Source organism: Crocodylus siamensis, chromosome 2 (genome assembly GCF_052110815.1).
Source record: "Crocodylus siamensis isolate JL-2025a chromosome 2, ASM5211081v1, whole genome shotgun sequence".
NCBI lineage: Eukaryota > Metazoa > Chordata > Crocodylia > Crocodylidae > Crocodylus > Crocodylus siamensis.
This window is the reverse complement of record NC_143396.1, coordinates 253,455,871-253,478,500: the sequence shown is the minus strand read 5'-3', so window position 1 is coordinate 253,478,500 and position 22,630 is coordinate 253,455,871. Positions and strand designations below refer to the sequence as shown.

General features: G+C 48.3%; 1 protein-coding gene across 6 annotated transcripts in view; it reads right to left on the bottom strand.

The window, feature by feature from the left end:
* The window catches only part of FLVCR2 (FLVCR choline and putative heme transporter 2), a 53,598-nt gene extending 38,671 nt beyond the window's left edge, over positions 1 to 14,927 (bottom strand). For 2 of the 6 annotated variants that reach the window (XR_016440346.1, XR_016440345.1), the window contains exon 1: positions 14,334 to 14,926. Coding sequence is in view for 3 of the 6 variants with exons in the window: in XM_090033730.1 (XP_089889856.1) it covers positions 14,334 to 14,870 (537 nt within the window). In the remaining 3 variants the exon portion in view is untranslated. Of the gene's footprint in view, positions 1 to 14,333 lie in introns of all 6 variants that reach the window. The other 4 variants (XR_016440347.1, XM_090033728.1, XM_090033730.1 and 1 more) reach the window with 2 other exon arrangements.
* Between the last annotated feature and the right edge of the window lie 7,703 nt (positions 14,928 to 22,630).

The window sequence follows — 22,630 nt, the reverse complement described above, 5'->3', positions numbered from 1 at the left end:
GATCATAAAAGGCCACCAGGTTGGTCTGACAGGACCTGCCACTGATGAACCCGTGTTGGTTGCTCCTAAGCATGCAGTCCCCTGCTGCCCCTCATGGATGTGTGCCAGAATAATTTTCTCAAACAGCTTGCCTAGGATTGAGGTAAGACTAACTGGCCTGTAGTTTCCTGGGTCCTCCTTCCTCCCTTTTTTGAAGATGGGAACCATGTTGGCCCTCTTCCAGTCCTCCAGCACAACACCAGAGCACCACAAGTGCTCATAAAGCCGTGCCAGGGGTCCTGCAATGACCTCAGCCAATTCCTTTAGAACTCTAGGGTGGAGATCATCCAGACCAGCTGACTTGAATACATCCAGTCCCTCTAGAAGCTCTCTAACTAGTTCCTCCCTAGCGTTTGGCCCAGGTGTGCCTCTCCTGGGGCCCGAGGGGGGCCCAGTAGTGAGGTGGCTGTTCTGGTCCCTACTTAGGAAGACAGAGGCAAAGAAATCATTAAACATGTTAGCTTTGTCGTCTGGTGTGACGACCAAATTTCCCATCACGTCCTGCAAGGGCCCTACGTTACCCGGGACCTTCTTTCTACCCCTTATGTATTTAAAAAAGGACTTTTTATTGTCCTTAAACTGGGAAGCTAGTCCTAATTCCATCTTTGCCTTGGCCTTCCTGACTGCCCCCCCTACATCCCCGAGCGACTGCAGTGTAGTCATCCCTGGTGATGACCCCTTCTTTCCACTGGGTGTATGCTTCCCTTTTAGCAAGGAGACATTCCCAGATGCTTTTGGTGAGCCATGGAGGCTTGTGTGCCCTCCTGCCCCCTTTGATCCTCATTGGGATTAACTTCCTTTGGTCTTGGAGGATCATCTCCTTAAGGAGCAACCACTCTTCTTGGACACCTGGCTGCCCTCTCCTCTGGGACCTCAGTGCTTCCCCAACTATCCTCCTTAGCTCTTTGAAGTCCACCCTCCTGAAATCTAGGGCTGCTGCCTTACTGCAGGCCTTTGCCACCTTGCGCTGGATGCTGAATTCCAGCAGGTGATGATTACTGTCGCCCAGGTGGTCGAGCACCCGCAGCCCCTTCAGGTCATCACCCGTGGCCAGCACTAGGTCCAACAAGGCATCGCCCCTGGTGGGGCTGTGCACCTCCTGGGTTAGATGGAGGTCCTGCACTCTGTCTAAGAACCTACGTGAGCGGCCAGACCTGGCTGACTGCTCTTCCCAGCAGATGTCTGGGAAGTTCAGGTCCCCCATCCTTAGACTTCACTACCTCTGTGAGCTGACCTAAGAATTCCTGGTCAAGCTCTTCTCCCTGGTTGGGAGGTCTGTAGTAGACCCCCACCGTTAAGTCTCTTTCCCCTCGACTGCCTTGTGCTCTAACCCAAAGCATTTCTGAGTGCCCCTCCTCTGACTCCTTGCTAATTGACAAGGATGTGTATTCCTCCTTTATATAGAGTGCCACGCCCCCACCTCTCCTTCCTATCCTGTCCCTCCCGTACAGCCTATAGCCCTTGACATTCACAGCCCAGTCATGCGTCGAGTCCCACCCCGCCATGCTCCAGCTGTGAGGTCTTGCTGGGAAAGACAAGTCTGCAACTAAAGTATAAGACAAGAGTCAGGAAACCTAGATTTTCTTCCTAGCACTGTTACAGGATTCTTGTGGGACAAAGTAAAGCCCATTCCCCTCTCTGAGTCTCTTCCTTACTTGTAAGTGGAGGAAGATGCATCTGATATACCTGGCAGGGATGGACTGCAAAATGCTTTACTAAGCACTAGAACATCCTTTTCTTAGAGACACTAACATCATCACCTCTCTTTAAAACGGTACTCAGATTTACTCAGCTGTGTGTGACACTTCTTGTTATCTCCTGCCAATAAATCTTTCCAAGTCTAAACCTGATAGCGAAACACTCAAGTCCCAGATAACCAAAACCTGGGGAAAAAGAGCTGGGATAGAAAAGAAAGTGGAGGCAATCTCCCAGTGCGGCAGGCCTTTACTTACTCTAAGGTGCAGAAAGCAGCTCTTACAGCAGTGAAGATATGTGCATGAGACCTCCCATGGGGGAGGGGGATGGGGACACACACAAAGAAAAGGAACTTTGATTTTACTGCCAAGTGTTTTGTCTTCACTGCACTTTTCCCTTGAGAAGTCTCATGCACATTGGTTATGGTAAGGTGCAATATACAGCTTTGATAGCAGTAAAAGATAAGCCCCTAATATGATGAGCATTATAAGCAGCATGTGGTTTTTTTTTCCAGGCACCAGGTACCTCTCTCTGCAGAGAGGGCAGGCAGGCAGCAAGACTGTGGCTCTACCCCAGCCCTATGCTGTCACCACCCCAAGTTCTCAACCCCAGCCAAGGCCTCAGTCCCAGCCATCACACTCCCAGTTGCCACTCCCCACTATCTCCATCCCCATCCACCCGGCCAAGCATGCCCTACCCATATGGGTCCTAGGCCAGTCTCCATGGAGACCCTGCCCACCCCCTTGATCAGGTGCCCCTGGCAGTGGGTGCAGGACAGATAGGCCAGGGTGCCCAGACAGCAGGGCTGGGTCCAGTGGCAGAGGCAACACTAGCAGTGACAGCCAGAAGGAGCTGCCACTGCCAGGAAATGGAATCCAGCCCTGCACTACCTCAGCCCCGCCACCCATCCAGGCAGCAGGACTGGCCACATGCACCATGGCCTGAGCTGCCCCCGACACATAGGCAGGGTGGCACCAAGGGACCCGCTGCTGGCCACATTAAAATCCCTTGGTGGGATGGATTCAGTAGAGTGCCAAAAAGCCCTGCAACCTCCCTGTGGACCCCAGTGTAACCATTTGCAGTCTCCCCACTGCCTGCCACAGCTGGCCCAGGATCTGGGCAGGCCCCTGCCACTGGCCATGGCACACAGGCTGCTCCCAATCCCTTTCCCACCTGCTGTCAGCAATGAGCTGGGCCAGGGCTCCACAGACCCCAGTGCAGCTGCTTGCAGCTCCCCACCATAACCACCTGCTGCAAGCAGTGCAGGCTCTGTAGCCAGTGGCAGGGGCCTGCCCAGAGCCCAGGCCAGCTGTGGCATGTCAAGCAAAACTGCTTCATGTGCCAGACTCCAGCACGCATGCAGGGGGTTGCTGACCCCACTTTAGACTGTCACCTATGAAAGCTTACGTCTCTAAACAAATTAGTCTCCAAGATGCCACCTTGCCCTACCTTCTTCTTAAATAAAACCCAAGTTTCTCACATACTCACATGGCAGAAGCTGGGTTTTGAGAGGGAAAAACCACCAAATATCCTGATATTCACAGTAAAATGGTGAGAAGTGGTAACATAGGGTTAGCCTCAGACTAGGGGGTGGGGAAAGCTGTTGACAAATCTAACACAGAAGCTGTTTGGATGCAACTGTTGCAACTGCATGATTTTGTAGCAACAGGAGTTTAGCAAAACCCTCCAGCTCCAACCCGGTTTCATTCAGGGTCAAAGTCAGGGTGATTTAGCTAAATTGTAGGCTACAGGATCCTGCAAATGAAACAGTTACAGTGTAAGAGGTGATGAACACACTAGAGCAGTAGTTTCCCCTCCCCTTCTAACTGTACATTTGTCCACACAAGGAATTCAGCAAGTCCCAAGTCTGAGCACAGAAAATGATCTCAGGACATGGCATGGGCAATTGTACAGAACTAAGAGTACACTGTGGCCAAGAAACCAGGAGCTGTTCTAAGAGCTTCCAGTCTGAAGACAAAGTGCAACATGCAGTGACATCTGGGCTGAGAACAAAACAAGCCCACTAACCATGAAGACAACACATTGCTTCAGTATAGACTAGTACAGTTACCTTCCATTTTATCCATATGAGTTACATCTTGTGTGGGAAGGGGGAGGGGAGAGGTAAGCAACAGTTCTACTGATCTGTGAAGGCAACCAGCCCACATGGCTAATGTAATGGAAGGGGAGCTCTTGCAGGCACCTCAAATTTACTTTTAATTTCCCCAAAAATTGCTGGAATCTATGCAAGAAGCAAATGCCGATGATTCCAGCCCTGCAACTCTGCTAACCAATGGGAAGAGGGGCATTAGATTACATGCAGCTGCTGGCTATAATGCAAATACATTTTAGCAACTAAAAGGTTAGAGGAAATATGATCACTCCTAAGGCAGCCCAGTGGCCTCCCTTTCCTTACTAGAACACAATAGCTACACACTTGTTTGGAAATAACGGTTGGTTACAACCGTTGGTAAGTTCTGCGGTGGGCTAACAAGGGCTCTGCCCATACTAAGACACTTTCCTTATCCTACATAAAATACAACACAGTTTCTTAGAAGCAGAGCTAAGGCATATTTTCTTTGCCTAGTTATGATCTGTTCTGGCCACATGAGGAGTTCCACCACAACTATAGTATTAAACTCTATTCAGTAACTCACTAGGAAGACCCCCTGAGGAAGGGAGCTGCAGCAAGCCATAGGTCAAACTAACATATTGCTTACATGGAGGGAAAGTAGAAAGCTTTTAAACAACCCATACAGGCACTCCTACTTTCTTACTTGCACTCATGTAAGAAGAAAGAAAAGCAGTATCACTGTCACTGTGGTAAAGCAGAGAGAAGATGACAACCTCCTGAGAAAACACCAGCCCTGAGGGTGACAGCCAGACTAATCAAAAATGCTATTTAGTCCCCTGGGATGGGACCATGCCCTATTCATTTGCCCACCTTCCAGAATCCCCAGGTCAAGCCAACACATGGCTCTTTCAAATAGATAAAACTAGACCCTGGTCTGAACCTCACCAAGTGACAACACAAATTAAAACACAGCAATATAGTATAGCCGGGGAGCCCCAGGTAAGCAAGGAAAGAATTGTGGTGAAGGCAATGGGCTGGGGCTAAAGAGCTCTGGGTCCTACCATCAACCGACTCACTCTGGGACCTTGAGCAACTCATGCAGACTCTGTGCTTTGGGCTTTCCACCTGTATAACAGAGGGATTAATATTCCTGCTAGCACTCATGGGTGTGGATGGGATATTTTTATTAACATTTAAGAAACTTAAATGCTGGGGGGGAAACAAAACACCACAAAAACCACACCCAGAAAACAGATGTAGGAGATAAGAGCTTTCAGTTGAAAAGAAAAAAAAAAAAGTTATCCCCAAGCCCTGCTCCCCAAAAGATGCCGAGTACAGTTCCCCCATGCCGGGCTTTCAGCCAGCACATGCCTGCTCCCAAAAAGGTTTCCCTGAGAGAGACTGATCAAGTGTTGCCCTAACCAAATACACCCTCTTTGGCTGGGAGACTAACCTAGAGCAGGGAGCCTGGCATCCCAGAAGCCTCTGCAGGAACTGATTGGGGGCTTATTCCAAGCAGTCACAGCGTTGTTTTGTGTACTTTCACCAATGCACCTCTCCTGAAAGCCTCTCATTAAGCCTGTCCATGTACTTCCACCTCTCACTGCTGCACATAGGAGCTGTGGACTTCCAAACTCTGTCAAGAGCCAGACAAATTCCAGTGAGACTCATGTGTAGTGGGAAACAAATGTAATGTTGCAGCAACTGAGTATTATTTTACCACTACTATAGTCACCCAGATGTTCCAGAAAGGTCTGGGATCCTCCTGAGGGTTGGAGAGTTTAGCCTCAAGCTGAATGTTTCAAGCTAAGGTTAGAAAAAAATGTCTCTGGTTTTGCTAGATTTCATTGGCTTATGTCATGGATAGATTTATTTGCACAGTAAATGTGAGCTCGAAAGGTTGAACTATGTAAAGCAGAGGAGCAGGATCCTGTTGCCTGCAGAGATCCCAGAACTTAAGAATATGTTTGGGATTTAAAACAGCAGAGAGGAGCACATATTAGTGCCAAGTACAGTCTATACAGGGCATCAGCAAAATGACTCCAACTGCCCTCCTGATGCAACTCAATCCACTCATTCTAGCCCTGAGGTCCCTGCAGTTCTCTCCAGGCACTACAGACCTGCCCTATCCCATGCCCTGCTATTTCAGTCCCAGACATGTCACATGTTGCAACTAATAATCATGCACATACTAACATGCGGTGACAGGCACAGCTGTGCCAGATCTCTTTCGGTCTGTGAACAGTGGCAGAGCTTGAGTCCGGGCCCTGTAAAGTAAAAGTCTTGGGTTTGGGACTCCTGTGACTCACCACCATCCCTGGAAAAATGAAGCACTAATTCAGTACCTAGCACAGTCCCAGAAAGACAGCAAACAGCATCTCCTGCCCCTGTGATGCTGTTGCTTTGTGACATCCAAAAGGAGAGGACATCACAGAAAGAACTCTTCCTCCAAGCAACAGTTCTGGACTTTGCATCTCTGCCCCTTCTCCCAATGGATAGTAAAAGCAAAGAGGCAGCAATAGCACAGCATGAAGGAAGGGCCAGTGGCAGAGGCCAGGAACTTGAGATCCAAGAGCTGCCTCAGGCTGGGCAGCAGATGCTAGCAGGTGCTCGCTCTTTGGGAAACGGCTGAGGAATACATAGTTCCAAGGATCCCTACAATTACAGTCAGGGAAGAACCCCAGTGTCAGAAGTGTATGCAATGCAAGTGCCAGGGGATGCCATGGGATAGTACCTCCTCTCCTCAACATGAACACTGCAGCCATTCATACAGTTCCTCAGAAAGTGCCTTAACACACCAGCCCAGAAAGTAAGCTGCTATTAGATTGCATACTCTGTGTCGAACATGTAGGTGAAGGTGTGGCACCAGACAAAACGAGAAGGAAGGTCACCCCAGACCCCAATGCCTGTTTATAGAAACCTAACCATTCTAGGTAGGCCACATCTTTCCCTGCCTCCAACACCCTCTGGCACTGCCTTAAGTCCCAAATGTTTGAGTAGTGATTACAGGGTGCTCCCTGGAATCCGACTACTCTGATCCACCCTTCCTTTCTACAGAAACAGGGGGGAAGAGAGGGGAAGATGGGTGGGACTCCAGCAAGAGGTTGGGAATGTCGCTCAGACAGCTGCCACCACCACATGCCTCTTCTTGATCCCTCAGTAAAGTGAGATCTGTTCTAATGGTAATCCATGGTAAAAATCAAGGTGCAGATACCAGAGGGAGGGAAAGTCTGCTTCATTTCTCAATTAACCCTTCTTCTGTTCCGGCACATGGGGAAAATCAAACCTTGGTTGGAGGGACACAGTGTAGCTGAGCTGTTACAGAAACGCCAAGCAGGCTTGTAGATTTTACTGAAGAAACCCATTGGCTGGGATCCTGCTCTTTCCTCAGGCTTTAAGGTGAAAGGTTATTCTGCACCGTAAGCTCCCTACGCCATGTCTAGGCAGGAGCATGTGATGAGCTTGGTACAAACAATGCTGTGAATTGCCCTGTGCCAAAACATCTGAATTACAAGTGGAAAGGTACGGTCCCAGTCTTGTCAATCCCCTTCCAAACCCTTCCCCTAGTACAAAGCTAGTTGGTTCTCTACAAAGAAGCTGCTTGGAGCAATGTAAGATCCTAACATAAGACATTCTAAATCACCAGCCACAATATAGCCCTGTTTCAGAGCCAGGAAAGCCACTCTGTACAAGAACAGAGAAAGCAGGCTTATTCCTCAACTAACACAAGTAAAAATGCCAAAACGAACATGAGTAAGTGTTTCTTCTTCCCATCTACATCACTGCCTTTAACAATTTAAGAGAGAAAGAGAGAGAGAGAAAGAAAGAGAGAGAGAGAGGAAAATCCTTCCAGACACACACTCCTTTTCTACAGCATCTCCCAGGTGGCACCAAATGCTAGGTCTGATCCCACTGAAATGCCCAGCTCAGTATTGGCAGCAGGAAAAAAATGGAGTCACAACATCAAATACTCTCTCTTGGTCCTACAGAAAGGATACTACAACTACCTGCTGGCAACAGCTCACATGGTGCCACCCACTCTCCAGGTAACAAGTGGATGCAACAACTGGAGCAGTTCTCAAGACCTAAAGCAGTTGCTGCAATGTTGGCCAGTGTGTTAAAACAAAAGCCAAAGTCCAGGCCATCTGAACAGTTGGTTATCAGATTTCTTTCCTTTGGTGCTTGGCTGAAGACCAGGGTAGCCCTGGGGGACTTTGAACTTACAAGGAAACTATTTCACACTCAAAATGTTTCTCCCACTCCCATCACTGGCCTTTTTAGCCTTTGCTGCTACTTGGAAAGATTCAGCGTGACATCCCAACATGTCTCACAGATTAATTTGTTCACCTCTGAAAGACAGCAAAGTAGATTTTAAAATCACAAGCATTGGGCAGTGGGTTGTCCCCCACTCCAACAGCCCCATGTTCCTGAAGTCACTAAGCTCGCTCTCTCCCTCTAAGGCTTCATCTCTGTCCTCCTGGGACAGTGCTCCCAGATGGAATGAGGAGAAGTTGTCTTCCTTTAATAGTAGGCCACTGCCCATTTGCTTCAGCACGTAACATCTGTGAAAAAAGCTGGGTCAGAACATACTGACCAGCTAACAGGAACAGTATACTGGAGGGAGGCAGCCTGATGGAGTACTTCCCCTCCCACACACACAAAGCTCAGCTGAGCAAGGGTCATGATGGAGCTCTAGACATTAAGTCAGCTGGGGAAAAAAAAAAAATAATAATCACCCACATGTGACATTGCTAGGATTTCTACACCACACAGCTTAGCAGTTTAACACTACTGGGAAGTTACATTAAAGACCAGCAATAAGCCCTCTAAAAACACTGCCCTCTCCCATCTCCACCCCCTGAAGCTTCTGGCCTCTTAGAAGTCACTGGTCTTCCAGCAAGTGAAGTATTGCTAATATTTTTAATGTAAAGTTTATGCTAAAGCTCTCCTTTACAAAAAGTACCCATGCAGTTTCTCAGAGGTGTCTGCCCTTGCAGGAGATCAGGAAAGGTATGGGGACACTTCTAGTATTTTTTGAAGATAGACAACCAAACTGAAGGAGAAGACTCTTTGCTGGCAACATTTAAACTTCTTTCCTGAAAACTGGCTTGAGCCTACTGAGAGTGCCTCATAAAAATCAATGAGTCAGAAGGGACCTAGATAGATCATCTAGTCCGAACCCCTGCCATGGGCAGAAAGGAGCACATAAGACCCCAGCCAGGTGCCTATCCAGTCTTCTCTTGAAGATTTCCGGGGAAGGTGAGAGCACCACCTCTCCGGGAAGCCTATTCCAGGCTCTGGCCACCCTTACCATGAAGTAGTTCTTCCTAATATCTAACTTAAACCTATCCTCCCTCAGCTTGTGGCCATTGTTCCTGGTGACTCCAAGGGGGGCCCTGGTGAACAGACTTTCCCCAAGTCCCTGCTGATGGCCCCTGATAAAGTTGTAGGCAGCCACAGGATCCCCCCCTCAGTCTCCTCTTGCAGAGACTGAAGAGATTCAGGTCCCTCAGCCTCTCCTCATAGGGCTGGCCACGGAGGCCCTCAATCATACGAGTGGCCTCCTCTGGACCCTCTCCAGGTTCTCCATGTCCTTCTTGAAGTGCGGCGCCCAGAACTGGACACAGTACTCCAGCTGTGGCCTGACCAGCTCCGCATAGAGGGGGAGCAAGACCTCTCTGGAACTGTTAGTGATGCCCGTGTTGATGTATGACAGGGTGTGGTTAGCTCTGCCTATTGCTTCGTTGCATTGGCAACTCACATTCATCCTGGAGTTAATCCTGACTCCAAGATCCCTCTCTGCCTCTGTGCTGCTGAGGGGGGCAGCCCCTAACCTATAACCATAATGCTGGTTCCCTCTCCCCAGGTGCAGCACCCTGCACTTGTCCTTGTTGAACCGCATCCTGTTCAGATCCGCCCACTTCTCCAACCTATCCTGGTCGGCCTGGATGTGGTCTCTGCCTGCTGGTGTATTCACTTGACCCCACAGCTTGGTATCATCAGTGAATTTGAACAGGGTGCTCTCCACGCCCTCGTCCAGGTCGCTAATGAAGATGTTGAACAGCACCAGCCCAAGGACCAAGCCCTGGGGGACTCCACTGCCCACACCCTCCCAGGTCGACATCGACCCGGCCGCCACCACCCTCTGGGTGCATCCCTGGAGCCAGTTTGCCACCCATATGACCATGCATTTATCAGTGCTGCAGCCCCTCAGCTGCCCACCAGAATTGGGTGGGACACTGTGTCGAAGGCCTTCTAGAAGTCCAAGAAGATGACATTGACTTCCTCCTTCCCATCTAAGCTCTTTGTTACCTGGTCATAGAAAGAGACCAGATTAGTCAGGCAGGATCAGCCTTGCACAAACCCATGCTGGTTACCCCTCAACATCACTTCCCTTGCAGGGCTCTCACAAATGTGGCCCTTGATAATTTTTTCAAAGACCTTCCCCAGGATAGAAGTGAGGCTGACTGGCCTGTAGTTGCCAGGCTCTTCCTTCCTCCCCTTCTTGAAAATTGGGACCACATTGGCCCTTTTCCAGTCCTCAGGGACTTGGCCCAAGCACCATGAGTCCTCAAACAGCCGTGGCAACGGCTCCGCAATGACACCAGCCAATTCCCTCAGCACCCGCGGATGAAGGTCATCCGGGCCCGCCGACTTGGATACATCTAAGCCCTCCAGGTAGTCCTTAACTAGGTCTGAACTAACAGTCGGGGGACTCGCATCCTTCCCAGGCCTCTCTGCGCTATCACCCAAGAGCATCCCATTGTCAGCGGACAGGGACACAGAGGCAAAGAACTTGTTGAAGAGTTCTGCCTTCTCTCGCACGTCCGTCACCAACTGCCCTGCCCTGCCCCGCTCTGTAGGGGTTCAGTGTTACCCCGAGACTTCTTCTGGTTACCTATATACTCGAAAAAGGACTTTTTGTTATCCTTAATCCCAGAAACTAATCTAAGCTCCAGTGCTACTTTAGCCTTCCTTACCAAATCCCTGTGAGCTCGGGTCAGGGAGGTATACTCCTCCTTTGTCCCTGCCCCCTGCTTCCACCGCCAGTACGCTTTTTTCTTTGCCCTCAGGCCAGCCTGGGTAGCCATGCTCAGCCATGAAGGTTTCTTGGACCCTTTTCCTGCCTTCCTGCACAGAGGAATTGCATCCTGCTGCACCCCAAGGATAACCTCCTTGAGGAAGGACCACCTTTCCTGGACCCCCAAAGGATACCCTCCTTGAGGAAGGACCACCTTTCCTGGACCCCCATACTAGCTGGGCTCAGAGTGCCTCCCTGACTACTGTCCTCAGCACATCAAAGTTGGCTTTCCTAAAGTCAAGCATTTGTGCTGTGCTGGTTACCCTCCCCACCTTTCTCTGAATAGCAAACTGGATCATTTCATGATCACTGTCCCCTAGCCTCCCTTGTACTAGCACTTAACAGTGATCAACCCATGGCATTTGAATTTGAAAATAAGACCAGACCCTGGGGGAATCGAGGGAGGATTCCCTTAGCTGGGACCTTATGCAATACCTGGTGCAATTTAATTCCTTAGATGAGTTAGTCTCCAAAGTATAACTCTGAGCCCCAGGAATGAGGTGCTGCTAGCACGGATAGCTTGGCAGTATTCAGAGTGGATTTTCAGAGTGCAATTGCAGCACAGGTAGGTAAGTCAGTTTACTGACTGGGGGTCCCTTCAGCAAATCACTGTTTAAGGCTCCCTGGAAGCATGTGTACTCCAAGGGGTTCCCCCCCACACCCTTCCTTTACAGGAGCAAATAAGTGTTACAGCTGCATCTCATTTCTAGACCATAAATGTCCATGATAGATTGAGCAGGATGCGACTTACATCTGGAACAAAACTGCACAGCTAGCCAGAAAGGAAAGCATAAGGCTGCCTAAGGAATGAGACCAAGTAATAACCTACCACTATGGCATATCACAATGAGTTCACTAAACTACAGAGCCCTTCATTACAAATCCCAAAGCATGTGGGCTCCTAGCAGTGTCAGGCTGAAGGTAAGCCCTCCTAGCCACTTACAAGGAGTAAGGAGGAACTAATACTTCAATGGGCACACAATTATACTGTGAAGAAGCCATATTGTGGCTACTTGGCCTTTTAGTTAGCATAAAATCCATAGGTATTCTCCCTGGAGAAGGTGTCCTAGCCCCTCATCAAAAAGTGATTTTGAAGGTCTTTGGGGACAAAATAAGGTGTTATATTCATGAAGCAAGAGGCATTGTACTGAATCAGGGTGTTACTAGAATGGTGCTCTGAATTACTGTGCAGCCATAAACTCAGGAAAAATCTGCACTTTAAACTACTGAACACCCAGAAAAGTCCACCCCACCTTTTACAGTGATGGAAAAGTCACGTTCAAGACATCCTGTGAGCTGAAAGCCCCAGTGTTTGGGTTTCATTGTATATACAGAGACAGATCTGCCAATGGACCACTCAGTAATTTATTTACCCCTAAGTCAGCAAAGAGACCATGCCAAGTTAAATGCCTTTTGCACTAAAGATTCATTTAAAAACACATAAAAAGCACCCAGCTGGCCAGATTAATCCGTCTAAATGTTTTTGTTTGCCCTTATCAAAAGGAGAAGGAGGAGAGAAGTGTGTTTTCTCTCTGAGGAATTTAAAGCCCCTTAAGTTCCAAGTGTTCAGTAAATATCAGCTCCTCGGTATCACTCCAGAGCTTTCACCCCTTTCTGCTTCATCATCTGAGCAAACATAGCATGCTCAAGACAAAAAGCTCTTTCCTCAAACCCTGCCACATCACTAAAGGACAAGGGTATGGGGGAACTTCATATACTTTGCCATGGACACCTACACAAAACTGCATACCAAAAGCAGACTGAATTCCAAACTATTCAAGCTTCACAACTTGCCCAGCTTGAAATGGGGAATGGCTAAGCCACTGCAGACTTCCTGAAGACACTCAGGAACCACTAGTTTGTCTAGTGGCTAACATTCAGATCTCTGCTTGTAGCGTTCATTCAGCATTATGTAGCATGAACTGCCTTGCAAAGCCATGCTGTATTTGTGTGAGTGAACTTGCTTTATGCAGCATGGATCAGCAAAGTATTTAGGTCCAAGGGTCACAAAGTAATTTACTTGATCCTTTCAAATGTTGTGAAGAATTTTTCAGCCCTGTCAGGTACCAAATGGCTGAAAGTAAAGAAAGTTACAGCCCAGGAGAGTGCTAGTCAATGATCACATTTGGCATTATAAAAAATTTAGAAGAGCTGATAAAGATATTCTTCTTTACATGCCTGACTGGAGATGCTCATTATTTTACTATACGGTACAAAATGAGAGAGAGAGATGGGGCTGCACAGGACTTGTATATGAAGCCCCAGAAACTAATGCTTCAATTATAGCATGACAAGGGGTTTTTTTTCCTCTAATCAGGGCATTTTTCAACAGCAGCAATAATGGGGATTCCCATTCTTTGTGGCAGGAGGCCACAAACGCTTCAGCCTGGAAGAAGTTTCCTTATATTCAGCCTACATTGTCCCTGTTGCCGTCACCCCAAGTAGCACCTACCAACAACTGCCCTATAGAATCCCTCTCCTTTCTGGCTTTGAGACGTAGGCACCCCTCTTAGCCATGCCATAGGCCAGCTAAATCTGTGTAGGCACCCCTCTTAGCCATGCCATAGGCCAGCTAAATCTGTGTTCTCCCCCAAATGCATCATATTAGCTGCTTTTTTGCCCCTGGACAAGCGTGTGCGTGTGCGTGCGTTAGGTCCTGGCTATATTTCCAGTCATAGAATCCTTACAGCCCCACCATATATTCCAGAAAATGCTGAAGAAACCAGCTCTACAGCTGCTACCCATTTTCAAGCAATAACTTCATAGCTGCCTGGCTCTCTTTATAGCCAGATAGACCTGTTTATGGGGTGGTTGTTACTCTATATACATGTCTGGTCTAAATTAGCTGCGTGATTCACCAGTGCATGGGGTGATGAATACTGTATTTACTCAAATACAAGACACCTCTGTTCCCTCCTCCCCCTTCCTGTCCCCCCCCCCCATCAGCACGGGGGGAAAGAAGCTCCTTGTCTTACAGTTGCATACAAGGAAACCACATTAAATGTACTGTCCAATATTAAATGGCTGCCCAAAGCTGCATGTGCTCAGTAACAGAAACCCAGGATTAAGTTGATGAAATGCAGCCATGACTATAAGACCTGTGGCCCCTAGGACAGCCTGTGTTCAGAGTAGTCTTACATTTGAGTAAATACAGTATTTTGCCCTTGTGACTGATCTACATTCATAGCATGATTCACCAGCGAACCGCACCATATATGCAGTGTGTGGCACGGGCCCACAGGGCAGCAGGGCTGGAAGGGAGCTCCTGAGGTCACCTAGCCCAGGTCAAGGACTATTCCTCTGGCAAGGCAATCTCTGGCACTGTGAGTCCTTCAGCGCAGGGTCAAGGGATAGCTGGGTGAGGGATAGCTGGGGTGATCCCACCTAGCTCCGGGGGTGCTTGCCCCAGCTACACCCACTGGGCTGACCCTCCCTGCCAGGTACCTGGTTGCCGAAGACAGCGATGGAGCAGGCAGTGGAGACCTCTTGGGCGCCGAACCAGACAGAGGCAATGTGCGAAGGCATGCCCAAGATGAAGACCTGTGCCACGGCACACACAACCTGGCCCAGCACGGTGACGGCGAAGAGGTGCGGCTTGAGGCTGCCCAGCTTGAGCCAGGCGCCCAGGCAGTTGAGGCCCGAGCCAGCCACGGCGATGAAGCGCAGGCCACGGCAGTCCAGTAGCCAGGCCACGGGGAAGAGCAGCGGGATGTAGGCCAGCATGTAGCACATGGACAGCCAGTCAATGGCGAAGGCGGGCTGGCCGTAGAAGCGCGAGAAGAGGTTGTTGACGCTGCCGTACTGGATCCACTGGAAGGCGTTGCACAGCGAGTACGAGCTGAACAGCAGCACCACGACCCAGCGCCGCCGCAACAGCCGCACCTCGCCGCCGGCGCGCTCCGCCTCCGGCCCCTCGCCCGCCGCCGCCCTCACGCCCGACACCGACCCGTTCCCGGCCGGCTCCGGCCCGCCGCTCACCATGCTAGCGCGTCGCCAAACCGCTGCCACTGCCCCCGCCCAGCGCTCCGGCGCCCTCAAGTCGGCCACGGAGCTCCACCCCTCCCTCGTCATTGGCTAGCGCGCGCCCCGCCCCTCCCCTCCGTCCCCGAGGCAACCGCAGCAGTCAATGGAACCCGGGCCGGGCCCACTCCAGCTGCCACAGCGCCCGCAGCGCCTGGCCAGGGCAGCACCGCCCAGCCCTCTGCATCCATGGGAGTGGCGGCTGGAGCGCGGCTTCAGCTACCCAAAGGGAGACGCCTCCTCCAGACCCTCCTCCCGGGCCCTTGGGACACAGCAGCAGAGCTGGGCTGGTGGCCTGCTCTCGGAAATGCTGTCTAGCGCGCAAGTTCACTGTGTCGCCCATCTCCCTGGAGAACATCTGCCCAAACTTGCTTGGACATTTTCTTTAAGAAAGCAGACAAGACTCCAGAAGAACCTGCAGCCAAGACTCCTGAGAAGACTCCCACCAAGAACCCTTCAAAACTTCCAGCCAAGAGCCCTTCTAAAAGTCCCGCAAAGTCACCTCAAAGAAGTCCTTCCAAATCAATATGATTGCTATTTACAATATAGATACATTAATGTAGCGATATTACTTATCTATAATTGATCGACTACAAAATTCTGGGGTATTTTTGGTGAAAATAGGGTATCCCCTTGGTTCAGGAACTAATCCGCCACTTATAACATTGTTTCTTATGAGAAAATTGGTTCTGAGTTGCGACGTTTCGACTTAAGACCTGGCTTTCAGGAACCAATTGTGTCGTAAGTCCGAGGACAGCCTGTATTTTAATTCTATTCTACTGCAAAAAAGAAAGAGTGAGATTTTAAACAGTCAAAAATTGAAAAGATTTGCAGTAAAAAGGAGCCATGAAGAAACACCAAAAAGAATCAAAGATGGAATTTTGCCATATAGCAAATATTAAAGATAAAATAATCATAAAGATAAAATAATGACAAGGAGTCATAAGAAACTGAAACTCCCATACCTTGTGAAGTTCCTGGCAACTTGTTCCTTGAAACATCAGCAAATGTTTCAAGTATGGTATCTCTCTTTGACAGGGCTCCCAAGATTTTTTGTTTTTTTTACATGTTGCTCAAACGACTCTAAATCATCCTGCCCAAAAGTATTATCAAATTGGAGTTTACAAAAGGCAACAATCTGGAGATACCAAATGTCAGAGCTACCTATCCATAAGGAAGCAGCTGGGGAGAGGCACAAAAAAAGGGGGTGAATGGGCAGGTGGTCCAAACACTATTCCCAAAACAGAAAATGCAATATGGATAGGAGACTTGGACTAAGCAAGGTTTCCCCACCTCTCACTAAATGACAGAGAGATTGGGAAGGAAACTCCTCTCAGACCTGTTTCTGGGTTTCCACTGTTGGCAGAGGTCGAAGCTTCTGAGGTGGACAGCAAGTCTTATATTAGACTCAGTGCACATACACAAAACCCTCCATACATCCATTCACAGGAAAATCCTTCAAGCCTGAAAGGAAAAAAAAGACTAGGCAAACAACTTCATTAATATGGCTTAAACTATGATCGGATTGGTTCTTCCCCCTACTAAGTTCTTCCCTTCCATATACTAAGAAGTCATCATCACACAATAAATGATTTGTGATGTTGTAGAAGAGTCAGTCTCTAGAGTTTTAACTTCCCCTTTCCTAACCTGAATTGAGCACATCATTCAACAGATGTGGAGCCAGCTGGACCTTATGGTGGAGTCCCTTTACCTTGCTGCCACTGGGATATTAGGTGCAAAGTAACCCTTCTAACCCTTCCCATATCCATTGAGTCATGAGCCAGAGAATTCACCAGCCATGCATGCAGGGATTTAAGTTGAGGATCTCTGTTCTAAGACTGAGCTCCAATGCAAAGCTGGTCAGAGAAACTGCAATATGCAGCAAACAGATTTCATTTCAGAAAAAAAGACAGAAGTTGCGGGAGGAGAGTGCAGAGTTCTGACAGTCTCAAACAATCCTGTTTCCATGTTGAGGAAACATTTTGAATGTAAATTCTTAACTGCCTTTTCATTTCTAGTGATTTCTTAATTTTGCATTTTAGACAAAGTCAATTCAATTCAATTTCAATTTATTAAGGATTCTGGCTAAATGGCAGCTACCACAGATGATATAACACATATACAACCATAATATAAATCAGTTTGAATAAAGTCACCAAACTATATATAGTATACTAAAAATAGAGCCCACCAACATAAAAACATTATTAAAATAAATATAGTAGTAAATCAACATGAATCTATATTATTATTGTATATAGACCCATAACTGAGACATTAAAATCAAATCTAATGTTAAAATGTTTCACTCATATCACAGGGGTGTAGGTTGTAGCCATGTTGGTTTAAGGACATAGGCAGACAAGGTTCTTTGAGTGAATCTTTTATTAGACCAACTTAAAAAGTTGGAAAAAATGTTTAGTAAGCTTTTGGGTTTAAAAACCCTTCATCAGGCTAGGAAGTCTCTGCAGTTGGTGTGTGCTCTTCCATCCAGGAAGAGGTATAGGTTCAAGAATAAATAGGTTCTCCTTATGTCATTATATAAAGAACATTGTAATACATAGCGAATAGTATCTTCCAAAACTCCTAGACAGACTGGGCAACATCTTTTAGCCCTTGGGGTGGAAAATCTACATCCAGCCAGAACAGCTGTGGGCATCTGTTCAGTCCTAAGTCTAGTCAAAGAGGATGGCCATTTATTATTGAGATCCACCTGTAAATACCTTTCTCCCCCCTGCCCCAATCTAATTTCCAAAGAGTATATAAAGGGGTAATGCAAGTACCCCTAGCCACTGCAAAATCATTCTGCCTGGCAATATCTTATAAACCTAAACCTTTTCTATGGAGGAGAAAAATCCTTTATTATTTTTGAGATAGTATCCCATCCCAGAAAGTGCAAAATTGTGGGAAAGAAAAGCTAACCAGGGTGATTGGAGAGGAAGGGGATTATTAATATCTTCTATGTAGCATAATTTTAAGCAGATGAGATGGTAAAAGGAGCAGGATTTTAAACCAAAATCCCACCATTCTGATAATAGTATTAGGTAAAATAGAATCCATACCCATTGCTAATCTCAAAAAAGTTGCAGAAGTTGAGGATGATCCAGAAGAGCCCTAAGAAATTTGTTCTGAGGTATGTTTACATCATTACTAGCAGCATAGACAAAGTCAAAACTGAAACACCAGGACCTTGTGGTGACAAAATGGTTCAACTAACCCAAAGCAAATATCTCTTCAGGATTTTCCTTCACAGAGAATTTCATAATTTCTGCTCTTTGTTCTGAATGAACCCGGGATTACCTCCTTTGTGACCTAGACATGAGCAGAGCACTTCAGGGCTGGATGTTTTTAGAAGGAATTTTCAGTGAAAGCTGATGATGTGTCCACTGTTGTCATTACCTTTTATTGCTCACAAGTTTTACAGCTAATGTTAACAGCATTTTGTTATCTCTACTGTACAAATACTAAGCATCATAAGACCTCCAACATGGACTTGACAACAGGCTGGTCATGTTCAATTCTCTTCCAGCATTAAGCAAGCAGCTCAAAGTGCAAGTGACAGGTACGGAAATACCAGCCTGTTTTTCCAGGGACATATTCCTGAGCTAAGGGCTGCAGTATCAGTGGGAGCTGTTTCTTTGGCCTGTGTTCATCTTGTAAGACTCTTGTTGGTGGTTAAATATACCTGCCTGAGGGGTGAGACATTTGGAATCTACTTGATTATTGTCATTCCTGTCACTTTAGGCTAGGACCAAAGTTACACATAAACTAGTTTAAGAGATCAGAAACTGGTTTAAATCTGTAACAGACCAGAGGGTCAGTGCACAGAAACCAGTTTAAAAAAGGCTGAAACTGGCTTATGATAAACCTGGTTGAATGTAGTATCACACTTAACTGATCTGAGTCAAAATGGTTTATAAATCTTCTATCCCAGACCCCTTCCTGGTTCAAGTTAAAGCACAGTCCCCCAGCATCTCAGCATGCTTTGCAGCCCTGGGCTGGGCTAGGCTGCCTGCTCCAGAGAGCAGGGCTCACCCTGTCTCTCTGCACCCTAGGTGGAGCAGTGAGGGCTGGCTGACAGCCGGGAGAGCAGCAAGTCAGGCTGGGGATGCAGCCCAGTCTACAGGAGGGAGACTGACCCCCCTCCCCCCCCAGACAAACCTCAGCTGGGGTCCGGGGTCAGAGATGGGGGTTAAATACCACTTCCCATGCTGAAATTTACTGCTGGTTGCAACGGTGGACTACAAATCCCAGAGGCACCTGGAAGCAGGAAGAAGAAGTTATGAGACCCTACAAAGTTCTGATGCTCTAATTCTGAACTGCAAATCCCAGAGACCTCTGGAGCAGCAGGAAGAGGAAGTGAACATAGTTTCATAGTTTCTAGGGTCCGGGACCTGAGTAGATCACCTAGTCCGACCCCGTGCCATGGCGGGAAATAATACTGGGGTCAAACGACCCCAGCAAGATGTTCATCCAACCTCCTGTTAAAAACCCCCAGGGTAGGAGCCAGCACCACTTCTCTTGGAAGTTGGTTCCAGATCCTAGCTGTCCTGACTGTGAAGTAGCGCTTCCTGTTATCTAGCCTAAACCTACCCTCAACCAGCTTGTGATCATTATTCCTGGTCACTCCTGGCAGTGCTCGGGGGAACAGGGACTCCCCCAATGCCTGCTGGTCCACCCTAACTAGTTTGTAACAGGCCACTAGATCCCCCGTCAGCCTTCTCTTTTGGAGGCTGAACAGGTTCAGGTCTCGTAGTCTCTCCTCATAGGGCCTGCCCTGCTGTCCCCTGATCATGCGAGTGGCCCTCCTCTGGACCCTCTCCATGTTGTCGACATCCCTCCTGAAGTGCAGCGCCCAGAACTGGACGCAATACTCCAGCTGCAGCCTGACCAGTGCCGCATAGAGGGGGAGGATTGTTAGAAATATTATTAAAAATGCATTATGAATAGTGTTGTTAAAACAGCACAGCTGGCAGCTCTCCCTGGTGGGAGGAGGGAGTGGAGGAGAAACTACCGAGGGCTCTTTGTATTAAGGTATCACTCTCTTTGTTTTGCAAATTTACTATCTCTTTGTTACACTAAATCACACTCCCTCTCATGCTTTCTTCATTTTCTCATGCAGATAAGAGTAATTGCAATTTTTAATGATCCTGTCCTTGGGACAGAGAGGATTTGAACTTTTAGTAACCTAAAGGGCTTTCTAAGCATGCGTAATTAGCTAATGCATATAAGCCTATCCACCCCGCATACTTAAGTAGTTAAGTATAATACACATGTGACGGATGACGTGACGTCATTTCATATAAGTTTGTATGAACCGGAAATGAGTTGTAAGAGTTCCTGCTTTTGCACACGTGCCCAGGAGAGAGGGGATAAAGCCCGCTGGGAAGTTTTCCCCACGGGCAGAGTGTGGTCTTTTGTCTTCGCTCTGACCCTATTTGCAAATATACCTTTTGTGTTGCTAATAGCATGTGTCTGAGAGTTCTTCGCCTCCCGAGAAACGAACCGCAGCAATTTCTGCAACAGGATCACCCCCCTGGACCTGCTCAAGATGCATCTGTGGATGCATAACAAGGTACAGTTGGCCTTCCTGACTGCCTCCCCACACTGCCAGCCCATGTTCATCTTGGAGTCAATTATGACTCCAAGATCCTTTTCCACCTCTGTGCTCACAAGAGGGGAGTTCCCCAACCTGTAGGTATGGTGCCGGTTTTTCTTCCCCAGGTGCATCACTTTGCACTTGTGAATAGGATGGGATTCAACACAGACATCCGCCCACCCTTGTAACCTGTCTAGGTCCAATTGAAGCCTGTTGCTTCCTTCTAGTGAGCCCACATCCGCCCACATCTTAGTGTCATCAGCAAATTTGAACAGGGTGCTTTTTAGCCCCTTGTCCAAATCGCTGATGAAGATGCTAAACAGTGCGGGCCCGAGGACCGAGCCCTGCGGAACCCCACTGCCCACGTCCTTCCAGGTTGAGAAGGACCCATCCACTACCACCCTCTGGGTGTGGCCCTCCAGCCAGTTGGCGACCCATTTGACTGTGTGGGTGTCGACACCACAGTCCCCCAGTTTTTTAATGAGACTGGGGTGAGAGACAGTGTCGAAAGCCTTCCGGAAGTCCAGGAAAACTCTATCCACTGCTACCCCTGCATCTAATGATCTGGTAATCTGATCGTAGAAGGCCACCAAGTTGGTCTGACAGGACCTGCCACTGATGAACCCGTGTTGGTTGCCCCTAAGCATGCAGTCCCCTGCTGCCCCTCATGGATGTGTGCCAGAATAATTCTCTCAAACAGCTTGCCTAGGATTGAGGTAAGACTTATAGTTTCTTGGGTCCTCCTTCCTCCCTTTTTTGAAGATGGGAACCATGTTGGCCCTCTTCCAGTCCTCCAGCACCACACCAGAGCACCACGAGTGCTCATAAAGCCGTGCCAGGGGTCCTGCAATGACCTCGGCCAATTCCTTTAGAAATCTAGGGTGGAGATCATCCAGGCCTGCCGACTTGAATACGTCCAGCCCCTCCAGAAGCTCCCTAACTAGTTCCTCGTTAGCGTTTGGCCCAGGTGTGCCTCTCCTGGGGCCCGAGGGGGGCCCAGCAGGGAGGTGGCTGTTCTGGTCCCTACTTAGGAAGACGGAGGCAAAGAAATCGTTAAACATGTTAGCTTCGTCGTCTGGTGTGATGACCAAATTTCCCAATGCATCCTGCAAGGGCCCCACGTTACCTGGGACCTTCTTTTTGCCCCCTATGTATTTAAAAAAGGACTTCTTATTGTTCTTAATCTGAGAAGCTAGTCCTAATTCCATCTCTGCCTTGGCCTTCCTGACTGCCCCCCTACATCCCCGAGCGACTGCAGAATAGTCATCCCTGGTGATGACCCCTTCTTTCCATTGGGTATACGCCTCCTTTTTAGCAAGGAGACATTCCCAGATCCTTTTGGTGAGCCATGGAGGCTTGCGTGCTCTCCTGCTCCCTTTGATCCTCGTTGGGATTACCTTCCTTTGGGCTTGGAGGATCATCTCCTTAAGAAGCGACGACTCTCCTTGGACATCTGGCTCCCCTCCCCATACATATAGCCAGAGAGCCCTGGTCTAACCCTGCATGGCTTCTGGCCTGACCCACTGCGGGCATGAGGCTCCATTTTTTTTAATCAAAGGTAAATGTCTGTTCAGTTTGGTTTCAGTTTAATCTGTGCATTTTAGACTAATCTGCAAGAACTGAATAGATTCAGCCTCAGGCTTTTTGACAGTCTGTACTTAGCCTTAGAGACACTGTAGAGATTTGTTTTTTCTGTTCCATTATATCTCCATCCTCTGTGCAAGCGGCAAGATTTGAGTAAATGCTTCAAGAGAAAAAAAATCCACCTTATGTATCTGAAACTGAAGGAGGCTTCTTCTGCTCAGGGGCAGATCCAGAGGGGCACAGCAGTGCCATTGGACATCCCTTTCCTGTGTAGCACAGTGAGGTCTCTAGAGACATGTTGGTGACTCCTTTTCTATATCCCTGGATAGCTGGATCTACTGTAGAGTCCAGAGGACAGGAACTAAGCTTAGACCATTGAACTGCTGCAGTCACCGGTCAAGTCTGTCACCCCTGCACAGCCGCTCCCTCGCTGGAGTGGGGCAGGAAGGGACTTGGAACTCCCCGAGTTCCTAGGTCAGCTAGGGACAGCAGTGGCAGCAGGCTGCCTTTCATATTTGTAGCCATGATGGTCCCGGAA